This window comes from Mus musculus, chromosome 1, assembly GCF_000001635.26.
Source record: "Mus musculus strain C57BL/6J chromosome 1, GRCm38.p6 C57BL/6J".
Lineage (NCBI taxonomy): Eukaryota > Metazoa > Chordata > Mammalia > Rodentia > Muridae > Mus > Mus musculus.
Window position 1 is genome coordinate 174,725,070 of NC_000067.6, and position 19,811 is coordinate 174,744,880.

Here is a 19,811-nt window from a genome sequence, read left to right on the forward strand (position 1 = left end):
AACAGAAACATCTCTTATCCTCATAATCCAGCTATTGTGTGGTCTGTGGATCACATTCTAGCAATCTTTGTGGATTTCATCTCATCCCAGAACCCACTTATTCATCCAATTTTTCCCTCCCTGCCTTCTTATTTCCACTCAAGCCAGGATTTCATGGTCTCCATTTCAACATCTCTGTCTTGGAAATGTCTTTCATGTCTACATTAAACTAGGCAGTGTGAAAGACTGCTGTCTACTTGCTTTGAGGTACCCACTGTTTGTCAAGGTGCTAGCTCCCCTCTGATCAGGAACTGTGACTGTAGATGCACTCCAATAGTGTTCTGTATCTGCCCAGCTTTGGGTCCATTGCAGGACTTACTGTTTGCTACTGCGTTATTTGTACCTTCCTCAATAGTATAAGTGCCACTGAGAGAGTGGCTTTGCTCAGCCAACTTCTCCCTATGTTCCCAGAATATGTCCTCAGCCCAGTCACGTGTCTTGATCAACAGTCCAGAGACCAACAATCTTCCTCAAGCCCACTTCTTGGGTTCTTGTCTGTGTCTTCTATAGCGGTGAATGGAAATGTGAGATCATCCTTACCTTTAAGGTATCTAATGGCCCCTTAAATTCATGGCCGCCATTGGACCTTGTTTCTACAGATCAATGTTATAAGGTTACTTTTGCAAAATTAGGTTTTGAGACTTCTGAGACTGTTTAGCTCATCTCCTCTTAAGCCTGCACATGCGTCCTTTCTAGGACTCTAGTGATAATGCCACCTTAATTTGTCATTGATGAAACAGCACTGAACACAGGGTTTTCCCACACTTAATCAGGGCTGCCCCCACAGACCATTTGAACTCATATGTTCTGATTTTCTTCCACTACAGTCAGAGGGAAACCCTGCTTCTATCCCAGGTAGATCCTTCCCTACAAACTGAGATCAGACAGTCCTCTGTGAATCGGGGAATCTATCATCTTAAAGAACAGACTCTTCTGAGAAGCACCCCAGAGATACATCTAAGTAGACAATAACTCTTCTTAGTGATGGTGGCACTTTATTATTAGAGGAGCGATAGGTGGATGTGAGAGAATGGAAGACAAAGAAGGGGAAGACACAGACAAACAGGAAATGGAAGGAGTGGGGCTCGGAGCAAATCAGGAGTTGCATCATACAGAAGGGAGCAGTAAATGATAAGGCTGAGAATGCTCCAGGGATCCAACTTTGTGAATCCACATATCTCTCACTATATAACTTGGATAATATCCTGATATCTTCATAGCAATGTGGAAAAAGCTTAAATGGAGGCAGATTGGTCCTTGGAGGAGGAGGAAAAGGCTCCTTTTAAGACTGGCATGGCCCGTGATCAGAGAAAGGAGGAGCTGAGTGCTGGTGAAGTGATGGTTAGGGAACAGGATAGACTTACCTGGTTATCATAGGGAGAGAAGCACATGGATGAAGATGATAGCCAGGTGCCAAGGCTTCTTATCTGAGTGACTGAGCACCATCGATCGATGACATATGGAGGACAAAGGCACTGTGAAAGCCCCTTATCCAAAGTGTTTAGGGTCAGAAATTATTCCATTTTTTTTTTATTTTGTAAGAGTTTGAAATATTGATGTTGCTTTTTTTCTAGTTTCATATTTCAAAAGTCTGAACTGTGCACTAACCCAAAAATTTTGACTTTTTTTTTAAGCCATGGTATCAGTCATTGAAATGTTTGGGCTTTTAGAAAGGGTTCTTCAATGAGTATAAGAAGAAACGGGACTGGGATGTGAACATCAATAAGCAAACAACTATGCATGCCCAGTGGGCAGGTAGGTATGGGTTGGACTAAGCTAAGTTCTACAAATGAAAATTTAGGTAAATTTAGGGAAGAAGGACTTTGAATGGATGTGATCACCAAGGACAAGTGTGGGTATGAATGGTATTCTGAGAGAAAGTATCGTGTGGAGAATGGGCAGAGGAAGGGAAACTCCCTTAGATGTTAGTCTTCAAATAGGAAAGAAAAATAAGAGGGTCTATTGTAATGGAAGCCTGAGTTGGGAAGAATTTCGATGTAAACGGTGATTTTTCTTCCATGTGCGATTATATTTATGGCATCTAAGACTGTAAATATGAACGTCTATCAAGGCCAGTGGATGTACCATATTTTTCATGTTCATATGTGCAGAAACCAAATTTGTCAGCTTTAGCATTTAAAGCAAATGAGGAAGCATAATGGAATTGCTTTAAACAATTTAAAACAGTATTGTGGCAGCTGTAATGATACATGTTAATTGTTCGACTCAACCCTTTTATCAAAGTTAGGATAACTTAGGTTACTTGAATTTTACCTCATATATCATGGCTTTGTTTTGTGCACATGTGATTAGAAAACTTAATTCTTAATACCTTGATAACTGATCAGAATTTATTTGCTATTTTTTTAAAGCTCTCTTTGGTGTTATTTTGGGGGGAGGGTTATAGCGTAAAATTGTAAGACAGTAGAATATGTTGGCCAATCCTACAGTTTCTTATCATTGTCTTAGAACAAAACACCTTCCTCTTCCTCTCCCTCCTCCTCCTCCTCTTCTCCCTCCTTTACCACCTCCATACCACCCAACCCTCCTTGATTGTTGCATCAAAGCTGTAGCTAGGCAAACTCTACCAAAAGCACAAAAAAAGTGTACTATTGCCCAGCTATGGTGGACATAGGATGTATTAGGTTGCCTCTGTATGTGTGTATGTGTGTGTGTGTGTGTGTGTGTGTGTGTGTGTGTGTGTGTGTGTGTGTGTGTGTGTGAGTGTGTGTGTGTGTGTGTGTGTGTGTGTGTGAGTGTGTGTGTGTGTGTGTGTGAGTGTGTGTGTGTGTGTGTGTGGTGCGTTTCTAAAATCTGTGTTTCACCCCTGGAAATCAAACCAGAGCCTGCTTTCCTCGTGTTGGCCTTCTCTGCTTTTCACTCATATTTTGACTCATGTGTACTTTAAAATTTAATAAAAAGGGTGCATGGTTCTCCCCATGCTACTCGAAGAAGTTTGGCCTCTACTGTCCTTTCCTGAATTAAATACAGCAAGTGGTATTTTTCACAGACCCCACTGCCCAGGTCTTCCAGTGTTCTCACAGACACTTCTCCCCTTCACCTAAGCATAGCGAATTGAAGCTGAACAATCCCTGTGAGTTGAATCAAGATGAAAACGCATAAATCTGTAATCACATGCTTATAATTAGAAGGGTGTTGAAACCACAAGTCTTAAATATACAATCCCTGGTATTGGTAATACTATACACAAGAATGAAGAGATGCTGAAAGCAAGGTTATTAGCTGTGCCAGATCCTGGGCAGTCCACTAGCTCTGCGGGTTTTCTATCAGAAATGGTACTGTCTACCATAAAAGCCGGGTTCCTCAGTGAGGAGGAGGGGCAGTAGGCTTGCTTTCCCTTATTTCTTTTTTTTTTTCCCTTTAAACATAAAGTGGGAATTCTTTTCAGTAATGAAAAAGAAATGAACATTTAACATAACCTATTATTGACCATTTGAACTGAAAAAAAAACACAATGCCTTTTAGTCTATTGAATTTTAATTAATATGATAAGAATAGCTAACCACCAGGCCTTAATATCATTTCTTTTATGCTAAACACTTTGTTTTAGTTTCCTTAGAGTAGTTTGTGCAGACATGATGATATCCATTTCATAACATGAAAATGAATATTTAGAGAGCTTCTTTATTAGTTTTGTTTTTGTTGTTTGGGCTTGTTTTTTTTTCCAACGGTGCCTCACTCTAGCCTAAGCTGGCCTGAAGCTCACTATATAGCCTAAGACACCCTTGAACTTCCATTGAACCTCCTGCTTCAACCTCCCGACTACTAGGCTTACAGAGCTGAGCCACCAAGCCTGATTCAGAAAGCTTGTTGAAGACTGAAATAACACAATAGCTCGACAGTGGACCTGCTGAAGCCAATCTTGTAAGGGAGATGGGAGTGGTTTTATTTTAATTTAAAGATTATAATGTTAATAAGGGATCCAGAGAGATGGTGGACAAAGCTGCTATACAATGCCATGGGTAGGATTGTTATTCTGAGAAAGTGACCATTAGCAGAACTAAAAGGAGGGAATGCTTTTAATGTGAATGCATGCAGATAGACAGCCATTTTCCACAATATGTTGACACATGATTATTCCATTTTAGTTTTTCATGTGCCTTCCTGATAATTCTTGACTCGAAAAGAAGCTCAAATTGGAGTAAATCATTATGAAAAGCATAGCTCATGTTCCCACTTCTCTCTAGGACTTAGATTTCCAACCACCTCAATCACTTCTGTGACTCTGGATGAGAATGAATCAGTGTAGGAGGCCTGAAAGGGACTAAGGACTTGGTTCTATCCGAGGGCCTCTTACAAATGCCTCCTGCCTCTTTCTACTTGCTCCTATTAACACATCACATCACATCACATCACATCACATCACATCACATCACATCACATCACATCACATCACATCACATCACATCACATCACATCACATCACATCACATCACAGGTCTCTCACATCTCGACACTGTGTTCCAAGCTGGACCTTTAGCATCTAGTCCATAATGAAGAGCCATCAAAGACCTCTTTCCTAGATAGAAAGATGGTTGCATTTCTAGTGCCAGCCCCTCAGTCCTCCTGCCCTACCGGCTTTATTAGAATTGTGTGATTGATATGTCCGTATAAGTGATTTTCCAAGAGGGGAATCTTGCCCAATGCTTTACTTCATAGTAAGTGTTGCAGCTATTGAGATAAGCACATATCCAGTGTAAAACTCAGGCAAATGTAAATATATTATTGTCATTTATTCACACTTATACCTAAAATGTACTTACTGTTTCAAATATTTGCCAATACTTAGTTCTTAGCTTCAGCTTTTAAGTCCTAATCTATCCTATAAAGTGCTGTTCCAGTCATGTTCAGGTTTGAGTTGTCCAGGTTGGATGCTGTCGACCTGATGATATATATGCCTTTCTAAATCATTAGCTGATTTTCTATTGATATGCCTGTCATTTTACTACCATGCCATTGGGAAATATTTTTGTAATTAGGATATAAAAACCTGGTCAGTCACATGCTTGCAAATATTCTACAGTGATGTTTGTCCTATCGTATTTCTGTTTATCATTAGCAATTGAAATGGTTGGATTCTCTATTATGACATTTACTAACTTGTTCCTTGATAATGTCATTTTGTCTTAAAAAAAAAATGTTCCTGTTAGGGGTCCCCGAAGGTGGCTTAGTATGCAAAGTACTTGCTAGGCCAGCATAAGAACTAGAGTTTGAATCAGGGTTTGACTATGTAATCCTAATACAGAGAGGCAGGAAAGACAAGAAGATCCCTGGAGCTCCATGAACGGAGCCAGTCTGCAAACTCTTGAGTTCAGTGAGAGACCTGATCTCAAAAACTAAGGTGATGGTGAAGTTATTGAGAGAGTCACCAGATATTAACCTGTGGTTTCTCTGCAGGTAAATATACTTACAAAGAGATGCAAGCAGCACACACACACACACTCACAAACTACAGAGACAGGCAGGCAGGCAGGCAGACAGACAGACAGACAGGCAGACAGACAGACAGACACGGACAGAGAAAGCTTTATACATTTGTGAAGATATAGACTTTTTTTTTATAATTTTTCTTTCATGTTTAATCTGTCAACTGATCTAAACTTATTTTCATCTGTGGTCTGTGATAGAAATCTGATTTTTGTGTCCTGTGATGTTTGTTGTTTGGTACCACGTGATATCCATGCCATCTTTTCTCTGTTAATAATACAGTTTCATCTCTGCCATGCAGTCTGTTCACACCTTTCTCTAGACTGCTGAGTTTATTTCCATTCTTTTTTTCCCCGAAAGTCAAAGCTTGTGGCCGCCATATTTACTGTAGACAGGAAGTCATGAAATGAGGAAAGGCTTAGCATGCAAGTCCACCTTAGTCATTTCACTTTCTGTACAATTTGAGAAGCATTTAGTCAATTTCCCTATTAAGATCTGGACACAGTTACCTAAATATCTATATAGCTCATTCTGGGGCGAACCAACATCTCTGTGGATCTATGCTTTCATCCTGTGAATACATTGAAGAGAATATCTCTTTAGGACTCTGTTCATGTCTGTCTAAAAGTTCTTACCATCTTGTTAAGTTCTTTACTTTTAGGTAGATGTAGCCCTAGAGACATTACTTGGGGTTGTATGTTTTGGGGCTGTATTTATGAATTATGTTTACTATATTTGAAGGTACATTGTACTCAAATAACTATTCTGCTACCACTATTTATTATAGACTACAAACTTAGTGACCTTTCTTAGTAATGCATCCATTGGGGACTTCTTTTTTGAAAGGTTTCCTTCATCAATGTTGCTGAAAATAATGACAACTTATTTTCTCCCATCTTTTTTTTTTGTTCTCTTCCATTTGTTTTTCCCAACAATATTGTAACAACTGTTATGTAAAGTCTAATATAGATATAAATAGAGGGAAAATATCATTTGCAAAGGGCCATGATTAGAAGAATAGACTTATTTTGGCAATTCTTGATAGAGTTATTTCCAAACTCTTTAGTCTAAATTGATTGAAGATTTTGTTTTTATTTAAATTTTCCATTCTGCTGCTTCAAAGATTACATTCTATTTCTTTACTTGTATGTGTGTGTGTGTGTGTGTGTGTGTGTGTGTGTGTGTATTCAAGTACATGCTTGTATGAAGCTATAGGTATATTTGAGGCCAGTGGTCATTGCCATGTGTCTTCCTTAATAGCTCTCATGCTTATTTTTTTGTTACAAAACTAGAACTGAGTCATGTAGGCTAAATCTGCTTCTCTCCACCAACACTCTTGTGCTGAGATACACACACCACTCCATTTATCCATTGGGTGAGTTCGGTGGCTCTGCCCTCAGCTCCTCACACTTATGGAGCAATCACTTTGGAACTAACTCATCCCCCACCCCCTTGTGTCCATACCTGCTAATGTATAATGTTGGTGTTTACACTTCTTTTGTTAAGTTGCTTCTATTACGGTGTTTGAATTTATTCACAGTTGAACAATTACTATAGTCCAACAGATTAGTACATCCATTTCCTAGTTACCTTTTTGTATATGTATGGGTTCTAAATCTAAAATTCCCTCTTTAGCAGGTTTCCTATGTACCATGTGATATTGCTTATCCTCTGCATATCATATGTGAGTTATCTGAGCTTAATCTCCCCTTGTAACTTCATAAGTTTGTACCATTTGCCTTCCATCTCCCTATACCATTTGCCCTTTCTAGTCTTCTGTTTCAGTGTATTTGAGGACTTGAGGGAATTGGCTTTGCTATTTTTAGATTCCACATGTTCATGACATCACATAATATTTTTCTTTCTGTTAACACAATTCTTTAACAAAGTCTGATGTTGCTATTTTTGCTTCCCTTTAAGCAATAAAAATCTGCAGACTCTTAATGTTAATCTGACCTATTTATATGTCATTCTTCTGCCTTACTGTATGCTTGTTGTGATTCCTAAAATAGAGAATTATCATTGTTTGAAGTATTCAGTTTTTGTTCTCAGTTTCACAGACCTGTTTTCTTTGCTCACCAATTCTTTATCTGATACCTACTCTCTCAGGTTATTTTCCTCCTGTCAGATGTCTGCCTTTGAACGGCCACTCTACAGTGAACCCGGGACTGTAAACTAGTCTTGTCTGTATAAAACTTTATTGATATCACAGTTGCTTTTTGAGACATAGATGTACTAATCGCAAAACTCTGGGTCGAAGGTCAGTAATTCCTTTCAGTAGCCTGGGAGTCCTGCCTCCTCTCTTTCCTGGTGAACTGTCAGCAACTTCAGTTCAGTTTTTGTTGCTTTGTTTTTGGTCTGAATTGCTCTAGGGTACGTTTCATGTTTTCTGTTTCTCTTTATGTTTGTTTTGGACAATCATCAGGAGGCTCTACCGACCAAGAATTGTTTTTAAATAAATCCTTTCCTTGGACATTAGTACAGTACTTCGTGTGCTGTAGCCCAGTGCACTGTGAGGGTGCACCTCTGTGTTGAGCAACCAGATTCCCCTTCCCTTCAGAGCTGCTGTGGGGAGAATATGTATCCTCAATGATTAATTCCTGGGGTGCTCCTTTGTAGTTTCTCAGATACCTTGGAGGGTTCAGGCCTGTTCATCTTTTCAGTTTTCCTGGTTGTCCATGCAAGGAAAAGTTGTAAGAATCAGGGTTTGCCCTGGGAAAAATTGCCCTACACGGTACTCGTTGGAATCCTGGTCCTCTTTGTTTTCATGGCCTCAGAGAATTTTCTTTGTTTTCTATCAGATTCAGCCATGCATTAATTTTCATTTTATTTCATTCTATTGTGTGTATGTGTGTGTGTGTATCTTATATCTAGCAAGTCTATAATACTGTTGAAAATAAAGATCTACCTTATTTGTTTCTTCTAATATTGGAATATATTTAAAATAATTTGCAACAAGGTGTACTTCCAGCTGACTTTATTTCATTGTAAAGGGGCTCATAAACATACTGGATAATTTCTGTGTTGACCAGCTATTTTTCTACCATATAACTATATTCATATCTCATCATGTTACTTAGTTGTATATAGTGCATGCTTAAATGTTGAACTGCTAGATCCAGACTCTCATTCAGGACATCAACTTTCCCATACACTGTCTCACCCTGTTCTCTTCCCTAGTTTTACTTACTCCTGGGTCTACTCTTAAGGCATCAACTTTCCCAGCCCAAAATAATCTCTTGCCTTTAAGATACCAGTCATGGAACATGGGTCCTTTTCCTTGTTACAAGCTACTGGCATTATGTAATAACATAATCTCAGGATAGATGGCTTTCCCCTAACCTGTAGTTGTCTGTGAAATATTAGTCATAATTACTGGCCTGTGTGAATCCATTTTATTGTATCCAAAATTTATGTTTAGAATGCCACCCATGTGTCCTCCAGGTGATATAATTAATGTATAAATAACAGAATGCTTTTATGAGTAAGTCTACTCAAGGCTGGATCTGCCATGAGATTCTGAACAAATTGCCTCTTTTCTCTTATAGTAGAAAACTAGATACTTTTAATTTTTTTTTTACTGTTGACTTTTTATATTTATATATTTTATGGCTATGTCTGTGCACCACATACATGCAGGCAACAGAAGCCTGAAAGGTTAGAAGAGGGCATTGGATTCCTTAAAACAGGAGATATAGGCAGGCAAGTGTGAACCACCATATGGGTGCTGTAAACTGAACTCAGGTCTTCTGTAAGAGGAGTAACCGCTCTTATCTGCTGAGCCATCTCTCCCACCCCAAGTATTTTCCATTCTTCTCCTTTTCCCATCTGTCTCTTCTGCATCATTGGTGAAAGGGTCCTAACTGGTGATGCCCTTAACTCTCTCTTCCTAGCAGTTTAAATCATTCTCCTCTCGGGAAAGTAACCTTACAAGGCTGTGTGCAGAGACCCCATCCACTAACAGTATTGCCCTGATCTTTTCCATTCCTTCTTTGATTACTGAGATGTTGTGTCATTAGCCTATCAGTTCCTGAGAGAAGAGAGCTGGAACACTACTTCCCATCACTCACACCCGTCTTTCCCTCCAGTTTTCTGTCATTTTTTTTCTCTTGGAAATAAAGGATTTCCTTTTGTGTATTTTGAATCTCTGATGCTGGATGCATGTAAAATTAGAATTAGTTTGTCTTCCTGTTGAATTACCTCTTCAAGACAATGCTTGCCTTTTTGTTTTTGCAGCAAAATTTCTCCTCTCAAATCTAATTCATCTAATTCAGCCATGTCAGCTATATTGTGATTAGTGTTTGCACAATGCTGTTTTTATCCTTTGATTTTCAATTTAATCTGTCTACATGTCTGTATTTAAAGTAGATTTCTACTAGACATCACAGAGCTGAAAGTTTTCAGTCTAGCAATCCCCTGTCTACCCCTCACAATTACTGCCTTTTCAGTTGGAATATTTAGACCATTAGTTTAATTAAAAACATGATTGCATTTAACTTGTCATCCTTATATATATTTATCATATACAATGTTTTCTGCCTTCCTTTTATAGGTTATTTTTAGTATTTTATATTTCCACATTTGCTAATTTACTATATATCTTTGACTTATATTTTCAGGATTGTTCTCATGTTCTAATCCATTTAATTCATCACTATCTTCACCATTTTGTCACTGGAACAAAAATCTGACAATGGCAATTGTCTATTTCTCCTGTAATTATTGCTATAGTCCTGTACTTTAGCTGTACACGTATTATAACAAAATAATGTCTTACTCCTAATTTCCAGCGAGGTATTTAGAGAAAGCATACTTCATATTCATGTTCAGATCTTTTCTTTTGTTTACTTAAATGTAAGGTTTTCTTTTTTTTTTTTTAACACTTTCCAGAGTGTGAATTTCTAGGTTCAAAATAATTGTCACATTAGAATGCTTGTAAAAATTTGTGTGGATTCTATTTTTGAACAGTTGTGCTAGGCAGCTTTCTCTTAATGTGACAAAGGACCTGAAGTGACCCATTGGTGCAGAGGAATGTTTTATTTTGATTAATGGCTCCTGAGGTTTCATTCCAAGGTCATGGTGGCCCTGTTGTTTTGGGAGTGTTTGGCAGAAAAAGTCAGCATGCCTCCTGTAATTGAAAGGAAAAAGGAAAAAAACAAAGGGGGGGGGAGGGCAAAGGACATGGTGGGTAGAAGTAAAAGAGGAATGATTTTTGCCCTAATATCTGATATCTCCTTCAAGGGCAAAGCCTAATGGCCCCATCTCCCTTCAACAGGCCATGCCCTAAAAGTTCTACCATCTGTTACAGCATGGCAGTTTGGGAACCAAGCCTTTAAGCCTTTAAGAGACACTAAGTCATAGATACTGTGTGTGTGTGTGTGTGTGTGTGTGTGTGTGTGTGTGTGTGTGTGTGTGTGTATGTGTGTCTATACACAGTGTTCTAATTGATTCTCCTCTGCTTACAGTTTCTGATGACAAACCATTATTAGTTTTCTATTGCTGCTGTAACGTATCACCACATATCTGATGGCTTAATAGAACAGTCAGATTCCCTAAATGCAGCGGAGGTTGGTGGTGGTATTTGCAGAACTGTATTCATGCTAGCAACTGTAAAATACAATCCATGTCTTTGCCTTACGCAAATTCCTCTAGAGAATATTTGGCTTTGTTTGGGTATACCGTTTAAAGATGCTACATGATTCAGTCTGATGCCTTTTATTGAATGCCTCTTTTCAAGACCTACTTAGACAAACCCAAAGTAAACATCCCTGTGAATCTACTACTGTGATGTCTCACCTTCCAGAGGCTCTTATGACTACTCTATACCCGTTCTCTGCTGGGCTTTTCAGACATCAGATTTTCACTTTGACTTTGAAGGACCTTGGAAGGTGAGGGATGAGATTTTTTTATTAGTATTGTAGATCTTTGCTTGGATTTATAGTAGTCCCCTGTAGACACGTGCCTCTTAATACTCAGCCAAACTCCAAGAGACCTTGGGGACAATTGCTTTCTCTACTTTTATGGAAGGTTTATTTCCTTTCCAGATCTCTGCCTCTTGACTTGCCGCCACTTCCCCTCCCTAGAGTCCCATCTGTATCTGCTCCATTCCCCCAAGATTACTTGCTTTTGTGAGATGCTACTTCCAAGGCACACGGTCTGCAAATTGACTTTCAGAACGAAATCCAGAGGCTTGGGAGAGCTCCCTGAGAAGAGCCCATCCCCCTGTGACAGCCATGCGCTAGTGGGTGAAAACTATTCTCTCCTGCATTTTATCTACTTTCCAGTTGGTTAGAAGTAGGCAAGGCTTGGGCCCAGGACAGTCCAGTAGTGCATGACTTCTTTAAAAGTGCATCTCCCTACATTAGACTGGGCACAAATATGTTTCCTTCACTCTGTTTTTGTTTCCTTGTGTTGTTTTGTTTTGGTCTGTGCACACACACATACACACACACACACACGCACATGCACACGCACATGCCTGCACTATTACACCATAGGTAGCTGTCTGCACATACTCCCCAACAAGGCCTTTGGCACCTATTCCCTATTATCCTTCCCACCTCCTCTCCTTATATATTACTTCTTGACACCTCGAGTGTTTGCTTGAGAGCCTCGTATTTTCAACCCTTTTCTGTATACATTTGCCAGTCTCTATCTTATTCTGCCTAGGACTTCATCATTTGTACTCAAAATCCAAATGCCTTTGTTTCCTGATCCTTCATGTTTTTCTCAGTGGACACACAACTGTCTCATTTGGGTGTACTCATGAATAACAGGGTTACAGCTTTGGCATCCATTTGCATGTTTTTTTTAATCCCCCCTCTTTCATATAATATGTACTTCTAATACCTTGTGTTACAATTTTCACTTTTAATTTGCAGCCTGTGAACCAAATAAAGTGCCTTTCTCATTGTGGTTTATTGTTGTGGGCTATTACATATAAAATCAGCCCGGTCATATGTATGAGAACTGTAATACTCCAGCATATCTACTGTTTTCATTTAATTATGTGACCATAATTTCTCTCCCATTGATTATTTTCTTCATCCAAAAGACTTTGCAAATATATCCCTAGAGGACCCCCAACAAAAGATCCACAAAACACAATAGATGCTCAAATATTTGTTAAAATATTGTAGCATTCATTTAAGTGACTTTAATCTCTAGGATTGAAATACCCTTGCCTTTAAACATTGTTTTGGCAAGTAATATTAGGAAAGAAAAAAAAAAGAGAAAAACCCACTGAGGAAGCTTTTATGATTTTTAGATTTTTATTTTCAGCTGCTTTATATTTTGATGTTTCAGATTCACCAGTCAGACTTAGTGAATATTGCTTTTAATATTGAAAGCTCAGCCTTGAGATATATGTATTCACAGTTTTAGCATGAGGCTTATATTGATTTGAGGTCTGTTGAAGGGGGTACTATTTTAAAGTCAGCCTGGTATCAGTGCATATTCTAGACTGCTTTGGTAGCATGATTATTTCTTAGTAACAGGGAAAATGGAATAGCCTTGGGTGTGCCTTCATTTTTATATGACATTAGTAGACATTGACGAGAAATTTCCAAAGTGGATAGATGTAGTAACATATAGCTTCCAGATAGATTTTGTTTAAAAATAGTTAAAATTTGAGAATTGTTCCAGTTGGAAATAGACAACTTTCTTGCAGCAGCTTTTACAAAGGGTTCGGCATGTGTGTGCACTGAATATTTTTCTAGGTCTTTTGCCCTTCGGCTTTTCAAATTAAGATTTGGAAAGGAATTTCACAAAGAAGCATTCAGTTGAGTATACCAGTATAACCATGCATGGCTTTGCTGTAGCTTGAGTCTTGCTACAAGCCATGTGTTTCAATTTTTTGATGTATGCATTGTTTTTCAATTGGGTTTTTAAAAACAAACATTAATATGTTGTGTTTATAGATGACTCTCTATACAGGAACAAATGATACATATTTTTATATGCCCTCAGTCCTAAAAGGTAGCCATGAATTACTGCAAAGGAGAATTTTAATGTGATATTTCCCAGATCCATGCTTTCTTCCTCCTAGACTAGTCTACAGTGCATGTTTTATTGTCTAAAAAGTATTAGCAGCATTGGAGAGAGGATATGGGAAGACTTGGCTTTTACTTTCTCTGTCGAAGGAAAGATACTCTCAGAATCATTCAGTCTGACATGTCTAACCTTCCCAAATTTACTTGAATTTTAGTACATTGTCAAAAGGAGGAGTGTCTTCGAAGTCACAAAACCAAAGCAATACATTTGCAGTTAAGTGACAACCCCAAATGACTCAGAGGATGGGCTGTGCATCTGTCTAAAGGAATAAGCCATACTGGCTGCACTTAAAAGCGATCCAAATGCACATTCATGGCTAATTATAAACAAAAACTAGTTAACACTTTAAATAAAAGGAAAAATAGCGCAAAGATTTAGAGCCTAGACAAGTAGATGAAAGGGCCCCGAGCTGCCTTCCATCTGATATTACTCAGAGGCAACTCTGTCTCCAATTACCTGAGAATATGTGGTATTCCCTCATGAAAGCTGGAGATCAGAAAGGGCGTCCGTTCCGTGCCTCTGCTTACTCAGTCGCTTGGAACAAGGTCAGCAGAAATACCTCACATTGCCAAAGAGTCTGGAGCCAGACAGAGACCAGAGACACAAATCACAGGGTCAGAAGACTAACTTAGTAGGGCAGCAACCCCTAGGAATAATTTGTGGGGCCAGAGATTCTCCTGGGCGTGACGCATCAGGGCTGCCCAAGAAGATACCATCAGCAGGGGCTAGCTTTAGCCACTCACATGCTCAGTGACACGGAGCCATCAAGCCTTTGGTAGAATCAGACTAAGAGGACAGTCTTGAAGCTTAATACTAAAATAAGTAAACTCAAATAAAACCAAGTAAACAATGAAGGCTGCCTCTAAGGAGCTTAGTGGTGCCTTTCCCAGCAATTTCTCTGCTCCAAAGTGCAGCTCTCTACCACTTAAATTTAAAGGCTAAAGAGTTAATAGCCATTCTGTTAGGTTTAATAGTATCTACGGCCCAGCTCACCTCTGAGGATCAGCAGTTGGCTGAGCAACTTTCCTCGCACCCATTTCTCCTTACAGTATTATGTCTAATAGAATGATAGTGGTTGATATTCTCCGAAGATTGTCTATTCAAGCCATGCTTTTCTTTGCCATTTTCCTTAAACTCAACCAACCTCTCTTTGCTCCCAAGTCAGTACTGACTTAACTACTTTCTTTCTCTGTGAACCAGCTCAATGAAAAAGAAAATTTCACTCCAGTATCATGGAGAAAGCTGGTGCCATTGAAGTGAAGGTCCCAGTTATCTAGTAGCAAGTTATATTAATTTCTATGTCACCTTTAACAGACTTAATGAGTCTCTGCAGATACAACTATGCTGAGTTTTTGATCACTGTGCATGAAAAGATTGTGCCCTGCCCCCACCACGAAGGCAGACTTTTACTGGTCACAATGACAGTTTATTTCAGTTTGCAGGGTTTGTCTAGTCCTAAAGTAGAACTTAAACTAGATTTGTCTAACTTAATGATATGCAAGACCGAAACACTGGCAGTAGAAGAATCTGGAAGCTGAAGGGAAAAGACACTGGACAGAGCTTGGGTAACTGTCTTGCTAGCAAGTGTACAAGTAGCTTCTCCTGGAGACTTGATCTTTGGGGAGGGGATGCTGGGCAATGGTTGGTGTTAACCAACCATTATGTACACACTTCTTTCCAACCACCAGGAAGGGACTGGCAGAGGGAACGCAGGTACTTTTTTTTGACATCTTACCACATTACAAACCTATCGAACCCAGCCTATGCGCCAGTTTAAATGTTCCTTTGACTTCCCTATACAAACTTGACTTAGAATCATGGTTAAGTTTGGTTGGTTTGTTTGTGATGCTATTTTTCAAGACTTTATGTATGTATACTAGACAAGTGCTATGCCACAGCCAGAGATATAGTCTCTAATCTGTCTAGAAATGACCAGGGTGCTGTCACATCATCATAGGTATCAACAAAGAAATGAGCTAGTTTCTATGAAGAGTAGGCGATGAAATCAGACATGAAAGGTAAATTCTGAAATGTAAATATTTTCTTCTCCATTCTTTTCTACTATTCATTGAGCATAGTTTAATCATAATCTCTTGTTGATAGTGGATTATACACATATAAGGAATTACTATGCAGAAGAACGTGGTTTTTTTTTAAAATAACACTTCGCAGAATCATGTGCCTGCCTGCCTACCTGCCTGTGTTGAGGTCAAGGGACAATTTAGCAGAGTTTGCCCTTTCCTTCTATCTTTACATGGCTCCTGGGGTTCAAACTCAAGTCAGCAGCCTTGTACAGTAAAGCATCCCCAGCCACTGAGGTACCTCACTAGCCTGCAATGAGTCATTATTTTTATTTTATTTCAGAAAAAAATACCTCAGGAAATTTAAATATTCAGAAAATAGGTTTGTAGTACATGTAGCAAGTTATATTAATTTCTATGTTACCTTTAACAGACTTAATGAGTCTCTGCAGATACAACTATGCTGAGTTTTTGATCACTGTGCATGAAAAGATTGTGCCCTGCCCCTCCATGAAGGCAGACTTTTACTGGTCACAATGACAGTTTATTTCAGTTTGCAGGGTTCATCTTCATGACTCCAAGTAGGAAAAGCTTTCTTTAGCATCAAAATCTATGTTCACATCACAGAGAAATTGTTTTGTACAATTACCATACTCTGACTTTTGTTTTAAAACGTGGCCCAAAAGTGGGACTCTGGCAGCAAATCATTGATTGTTTCTGTAAAGCCCTATGCTAGATGCTGTATTCACTTCAACTTTAAGGCTTTTTGTTATGTTGAACAAAGACGTGGCAGATAGTGGGAGAGTGCCCTACCATTCAGTTATGTCCCCTACTCTTGGGTTTAAGACAAGGTCTCACAGTGTAGATCAGACTGGCCTGAAAGTTTGATTCCCTGACCTGCACTCTACAGCCTATGTTCTGGGATTAACAGACCTGTGTCACCATGTGTCACTCTCAGGATGTTTTTTCTCCTCCTCCTCCTCCTCCTCCTCCTCCTCCTCCTCCTCCTCCTCCTCCTCCTCCTCCTCCTCCTCCTCCTCCTCCTCCTCCTCCTCCTCCTCCTCCTCCTCCTCCTCCTCCTCTTCTTCTTCTTCTTCTTCTTCTTCTTCTTCTTCTTCTTCTTCTTCTTCTTCTTCTTCTTCTTCTTCTTCTTCTTCTTCCTGCAATACAAAAGGAAATCTGCCCTGGCTCCTTGCATTGTTGACTCTACATTCAGAGTTGAAATTTGGCCTTTAATGCACTTCCTTTGATCTCCAATTAGACTGTTTATCAAAGCTGATTAGAGTTTCAATATACAAGTCCCTGTAGCTTAAAAATTACATGAAAATAATGGATAGTAGAGAAGTCCCAAGCATTGCCTGTTATTCTAATTTGACTTTATTATTGTAGCATGGTTATTAGGTTTAGTAAGGAGATCTGTTTTTATGTTTTATTTCTTTGGTATGGATCAATCTCCTGCCACATTGGATTAAAGTGGTTTTGGTTTTAATTTTTTGAAGCCAACTTTCTCAGGCACTGAAACAAGAGCTGGGTTCGGTAGACATCAAAAGGAATTATTACTGTGAACTAGCAAGACTCACTTCATTCCACTTACCATGATTTAGGGGCATACGATTTTGAAAAGCTGCAAGAATATATTTTCTGCATCTTGATATCATGTCAAAACATTATAAAACAGTGGTTGGCTCACTTAAAGATCTTTCAGATCTTCAATGCCCAAACGTAAGGAAGACATTCACTTCACATGTATTGGTCATTACAGACATTGTTTTAAATAATTTGCATATGTTGACAAGTGAATCTGATTGGTAAATGTCATGGAATTCACATTAATCTGATGGGAATTTAAAAAGTTCTTAAGAGTTTCAGTTTCATGTGCTTTTAGTTTCATAAATCATTTACTTGAATCTTCTAAACTAGTCTAGAAATTATTCCCATCAATTTCCATCAATGCTTTTAATCTGTGTATTTTTCAAGAAAACAAGCAAACGGTCCTTTGTCAAAGTAGTGTTCATTTGGGCTGCCTTTGTTATTTTTCTCTGAAGGCACTTTATGTTATTCTAGAATTGTTTCCGGAAGCAAATCACATTTTATTTTAGGCATGCTCAAGGTAGTTTTTATGTGTTCTTACTAAAGCCTTTCTGAGTTCAATATCTAATGTGTATCCCAGCCTTTCAAGTGGCTAATGATTGACCTGTAAATGCGTGTAAACAATCTAAAGTACAAAAAAGGGAAAGGAAAGGAGAAAACAAAAACTCCTGCTGCCAACTCAAATAATCCCTGTTAAATTCTGACATCCATGGAGGAGAGTGTTAGGTTGACATGTGTCAGGGCAGTGGACATGCAATACAGACCTTGCAGAGCAGTCTTAAAGCTGTAAAACACTAACCAACTCAAGCTGCACTATTGTGTTTTAAGTAGTGAGAGAGACACTTTAATAATACCCAAAGGATTATGGGTTTTATTTGGTCAACACTGCCAATTTTTTTTGTTTTGATTTTTTATGATTACAGAGTTCATTCAGTTATCCTTCTCCACTTTGCCTTCTGATTTCTCCAAATGGCTCCATCTGTGACCCAACGGAGAAGGTTTATAAATAGATTATTTACTATTTGTGTATTTTTTTTATCATGGGCACATCTATTTTTGTGAGAGAGGCATTATGAAGGTTGTGTAGGCTTGGTAATGATATTTTTTCTGTATTGTCCTGTAGTTTGGTGATATTCTAACTTTCGGTAGGTAACAGCCATGCAATTGTTAATTTGCAAAGTCATAACTAATGTTTTGCCCTCCCTCAGAGTTGACGAAAAATAACGAGTGTCTTCCTTAGTGTCTCTGAAACTTTTATGTCAAATATATATGCAGCAAGAGAAAGAGAGTAGAGTCATAGAATATTTACAGAATTTCTTAGAAAGAAGGTGAAAGTTGCTGCCATACATTTTACTTTTGGAGTGTCTATGTGATTTCTATGCAATAGGAAATCTTCATTCCACCATCCTAAATTTGATCTGTGACTTCCTGTCAGACATTTTATTTTTAGAGAAAAGCATAGAGCAAATAAATGTAAGCTTGAAGGTCAGTGATAGCGGCCTTGCCTGGCATAGGCAAGGCCCTAGATTTGATCCGCAGCACTGACAAAAATATTATAGCAGATAAATGGGTGAATAATAATGTCCCCCCTTTCAGAACAGCTCATAATCAGTCACTTGAGATCTGTCCCCAAGGGTGTGGCTACACAGAGTTTAAAATCTGTATCAGCTTCGTTTGTTTTAATTTCCAACTTGGTATTTGAACCTGTGTTGGTGTTTAGGTCCCTGCACACTCAATGTAACCTTGAAAGTAGTGTTTCCATTCCTTAGGTCTCTGTGTCAGATGTAAAGAAATTATTCTTAACCTAAAAGTTTTGGTTGGTTATGTTAAAATCCTGTGTTCTCACATATTAGTGTCAATTTAATCAAATTTAATGATGTTTCTACCATATCACTGACATTAACAGGGTTAAGATAATATTTGGTTGGAGATCATTAGAATCTGTAGTTAAATCAACTCCATGTTGTTTAGATTGTATACTCTATGAGATGGTAGAGCCTAGCACCTATTTCACATCTTTTTCTTTCATTTTCAGCTAAAATTGACCAAGAGTCACAGGAGGCTGCCCTGACAGAGACTCATAAATGGTAAGGCATTACTTTCCTTTAATATGATATTCCTTTTCAGAATAGCCTTATAAAAGCATTTAGTTTATTTTAACCCCAGGAGCCAGTTCTTGGTTGTGGGGGGTGGTTTGTTGGTTTTGTTTTGTTTTGTTTTATTACCTTCAAGCATAAACTTGGAATCTAATGTAAGAGTGTACTTTAAAGCCACAGTGAATTTGTGAGTCAGTACAACACATAGTTCTGTTGTATACTACCTTGTAATGAACTGTGCTGACATTTTCCAATGATATTCTGAAGTAAGGAAACACAAGATATGAAGAAAGTGGATTTTGTTTTGTTTGTACTTACTTTTTTATTAGCATACAAAATAACAGGTCTTATTATGATATCTTCCTTATTATTACATCTCAATGGACTTTTCTGATATTAGCTCCTCCTTATCCTCGCCATCTCTATTATTTTACTCTTCTGTATGCAGCAATTTTGGTCACTTTTACTTTTATTTTTTAAGTTTGACATGTGCCATTCCATGATTTTCTGGCTTTTAGGGTTTGTGTCACACAGTATAAGAGTATTCTAGTGGGTTTGTCTTTCT

The 19,811-nt window shown here is 38.5% G+C and overlaps 1 protein-coding gene across 2 annotated transcripts in view; it reads left to right on the plus strand.

Annotated features, from left to right (window-relative positions):
• Fmn2 (formin 2) overlaps positions 1-19,811 on the plus strand; it is a 320,978-nt gene that overhangs the window by 223,318 nt on the left and 77,849 nt on the right. For both annotated transcript variants that reach the window (XM_030255545.1, NM_019445.2), the window contains one exon: positions 19,186-19,237. In XM_030255545.1, coding sequence (XP_030111405.1) covers positions 19,186-19,237 — 52 coding nt within the window. The remainder of the gene's footprint in view (positions 1-19,185; positions 19,238-19,811) is intronic.